This window comes from Oncorhynchus tshawytscha, linkage group LG10 (genome assembly GCF_018296145.1).
Source record: "Oncorhynchus tshawytscha isolate Ot180627B linkage group LG10, Otsh_v2.0, whole genome shotgun sequence".
Classification (NCBI taxonomy): domain Eukaryota; kingdom Metazoa; phylum Chordata; class Actinopteri; order Salmoniformes; family Salmonidae; genus Oncorhynchus; species Oncorhynchus tshawytscha.
The window spans coordinates 47,932,293-47,936,046 of record NC_056438.1 but is presented as its reverse complement, the minus strand read 5'-3'; the positions used below and the strand labels follow the sequence as shown (position 1 = coordinate 47,936,046).

Sequence of the window (3,754 nt, the reverse complement as noted above, 5' to 3'; positions counted from 1 at the left end):
ACAACTGCTAGCTAGCTAACAAACACAGTGCAGATAAATTCTTCAAATTCATTGTTTCACACAATATCTTATCACAGCACTGGCAGACAGCACTGACATAGTTGGTTGACAAACTCCCTGACCACATGTCCATTCTTGTATTCCACTTCCCAATTATATTATTCACGGGAGCTAACATGGCCGCCATAGAATGTTGTAGAGTGTCATCTAAATGGATCATAATACTCTTTAAACACGTGGCTCTGGACATAGTGCTTTTCGGTATGAAACAAGTGTGTCCGATATGTCGCTTAGCAGAAAAACCTGTTCGAAAGCACATATGAAGTAAATGTTTTTAAAGAACATTTGTTCCATCTTTACTCCGTTTCCTCTTTCATAGTCGATTTACTGAATGTTACATGTGTGTCTTTTGTCTGTCTATCCGACAGACGAACGACCCGGTCACCAACATCTGCCAGGCAGCAGACAAGCAGCTATTCACCCTGGTGGAGTGGGCCAAGAGGATCCCCCACTTCTCTGAGCTGGCCTTGGACGACCAGGTCATCTTATTACGAGCAGGTAGACTCCAGCTACAGCACAGCTCACCAACCAGATCACCATGCATGTTCACTTCCCATAGTGCTTTACTTGCGGCGGTAAAACAGTACAGTATGTTTCATTAGCGTCACCCACCCACCATTGTTCTAGTCACAATCCAAGTTAAACTCACCAGTTAACCACTGTGCATCTCTCTCTCTCTCTCTCTCTGTCAGGCTGGAATGAGCTGCTCATCGCCTCGTTCTCCCATCGCTCTGTGACAGTGAAGGACGGGATCCTCCTGGCCACGGGCCTCCACGTCCACCGCAGCAGCGCCCACAGCGCAGGAGTGGGCTCCATCTTTGACAGGTCCGAGAAAAATACCTTTGTCAACAGTGATACTCCTTGACGTTTGGAATATGGATACCATAGACCGCAATGCATAGCCGACACTATAGCGTCATCTTCTGTAACACGGTTAAAAATCTAGCCCTGGTATTTCTACAGCAGTAGACATGTCTGTACTGAATAGTGTTTTTTTTTCCTATGACATGGTCTTTTCTTCCCATGTTGTGGTCTCCAGAGTGCTGACGGAGCTGGTGTCTAAGATGAAAGACATGCAGATGGACAAGACTGAGCTGGGCTGCCTCCGAGCCATCGTCCTCTTCAACCCAGGTAACTACAATCAACGAGGAATACAACAGAGGAGGCTCATTCCGGAGAGGAAGAGGAGAGTGGTCACCCTCGTTCATTTGAGCAGTCACGATATTCATCCAACAGGCCAATCCATCCCCCCCCAACATCATTTCAACTTTCTAAGTCACCAGTCACCATGTGTTACAAACTCATTACAATCACACTTCAGGAAGATATGCCGTGTTTGACATAGACTGTGTGCACAAGAGTAAGTTCCTGTCTATGAATGTTCTCTGCTTCCAGATGCCAAGGGCCTGTCTAATCCTACAGAGGTGGAGGCCCTGAGAGAGAAGGTGTACGCCTCGCTGGAGTCCTACACTAAACAGAGATACCCAGAGCAGCCTGGCAGGTCAGTCTCACACCGTCAGCTTATTTTAGTGTCTGCTCCTTTCACGCTCGATCATGCACACTAATGTCCAGCCATTCAGCAGTATCACACGTCTCACTCAAAGGCTCTTCCGATGCAGCTGTTGAAAGTACAGGAGGTTGGAGGCACCTTAATTGGGGGAGAACGGGCTCGTGGTGATGACCGGAGCGGAATCAGTGGAATGGTATCAAATAGATCCAACATGGTTTCCAGGTGTTTGATGCCATTCCTTTTCTCCGCTTCAGGCCATTGTTACGAGCCGTTCTCCCATCAGAAGCCTCCATTGGTTGAAAGAAACTAAATTAGAGGCTCTAATTTCTTCATATTCCTTCTCCACTTTAAGACTTTAAGATGATATGTCAAAATTCATCTTTATGGTTTGTGTGTACCATTAAAAAATCATGAATAGGCTCTGAAATGACACCCCAGACTAGAGTAATTTGATCTTTTATCTCCTCTCCCGGTCAGATTTGCCAAGCTGTTGCTGCGTTTGCCTGCACTGCGCTCCATCGGCCTCAAGTGTCTGGAGCACCTCTTCTTCTTCAAGCTGATCGGAGATACGCCCATAGACACGTTCCTCATGGAAATGCTTGAAGCGCCGCACCAGATCACATGACACGAGTTGTATCCATTGTAAATACCCCCTGAACCCAATTCCCAGATCCCCCTACCCTTACCCCAGAGTGCAACTGCTATGAAATCAAACTTGAGAGTTCTTAACTTGCATATTTTGTACCAACCACAATTAATAATGTGAAAATGAAACGTTCCTATTGGTATTTTAAGAAAATGCAACACTGTAAAAGGTGAATTCTAAAGAAGGATTTTTTTTTTTTTTTTTTTAAATAGAAGAGTATTAATTATCAGATCTAGCAACAACTGAATGAACAACTGAAGTCTTATTTTATTCAGTGATGAATAGTATGAAATACAATGTCACTAGCCTAGAATGTCTGTGGGAATAAAATACAAAAGACTACTTTGAACGTGATGTCCGGTCAAGTCATTGTGCCTCGCCTTCAACGTTTATTCTTAACCTCAATCTGATTTGACTTGAATTTCAGTTAGAAAAGAGAACACGACTCAATAACTCCCATTCTACACACACATGTGTGGCAGAGAAGAATCCCAGCAGAGTTTATGAACAGAACCTTACCCTTCAAAATAATCCAGATGTCTGTTTTTTTATTTTTATGCAAATAACACTTTTAATAAAGTCAATGGTATGCGGTGACATCATGTGCGGCGTCCTATCGTAAATCTCCTTTGCATTTGTGAAGTAACCTATCAAAAGAGAGCACAAGCAGCGTTGGAAAGCATGAGTATGGGAAATGCGTGGAAGTCCCAAACAGTAGTAACACATGGAACCCTAGTTGATTTTATAACGCCAGTGGACCAACCAACAGCTCTCCTACTTGCCATACCTCCATTTGTGTTTCATTAGTGAAACTGTAAAATACTAGCTAATTACTCTTCTGAAATTAGAGAGGTGTCTCATAAACAGTCTTGAGTTGCACACAAAGTAAGGACACGTGTGTATCGCTAACTACTGCTCTTGTAAGTTACAACATGCAAGGTACATAATATTTCATCACAACATTGCTCATCTCCTTTGTTTCATAAGTAGACTACAGTACACATGAGTATTTTATACATTTCAAAGGTTGTAGTGAAATCCTTCTTTCAAGAGTAGTGCCACATTTCACAGATGCTCTTATCCAGAGCAACTTATAGGAGCTATGAGGGTTAAGTGCCTTGCTCAAGTGTACCTCGACAGATTTTTCACCAAGTGGGCTAGGGGATACGAACCAGCAGACTTTTGGTTACTAGCCCAACGGTCTTAACCAATAGGCCGCCTGCCACCCATACAGATATACAGAGGTCCCTCTGAATTATAACTACTGATCTAAGACTAGTTTCTTGATCGTCATGGCCAAATGCCAGCCATATTATTTAGATAGGACCATTTTGCTGACCTTGGTCACATGGAAATAGGCTATAAGCTGGGGTCCAGAGTTTTTCACGGTTGTGTCACGAGGTCAGGAAAAACTCATGGCCCACCAGCAAGGCAGACACACAGGCCACACTGAACGGTGCTGTAATGTATAGCAGCTTGGATAATTCAGATTGACAGGAAGCAATGGGCTGAGCCTGTGACCTTCACCTCACCCACTA

At 43.9% G+C, this 3,754-nt stretch overlaps 1 protein-coding gene across 3 annotated transcripts in view; it reads left to right on the top strand.

The window, feature by feature from the left end:
* LOC112259583 (retinoic acid receptor RXR-gamma-A) overlaps positions 1 to 2,565 on the top strand; it is a 75,868-nt gene extending 73,303 nt beyond the window's left edge. For 2 of the 3 annotated variants that reach the window (XM_042328644.1, XM_042328646.1), the window contains exons 6-10: positions 429 to 558; positions 753 to 885; positions 1,100 to 1,191; positions 1,456 to 1,561; positions 2,048 to 2,565. In XM_042328644.1, coding sequence (XP_042184578.1) covers positions 429 to 558; positions 753 to 885; positions 1,100 to 1,191; positions 1,456 to 1,561; positions 2,048 to 2,195 — 609 coding nt within the window. In that variant the 3' untranslated portion in view covers positions 2,196 to 2,565. The remainder of the gene's footprint in view (positions 1 to 428; positions 559 to 752; positions 886 to 1,099; positions 1,192 to 1,455; positions 1,562 to 2,047) is intronic. The other variant, XM_042328645.1, reaches the window with a different exon arrangement.
* Positions 2,566 to 3,754: the final 1,189 nt, after the last annotated feature.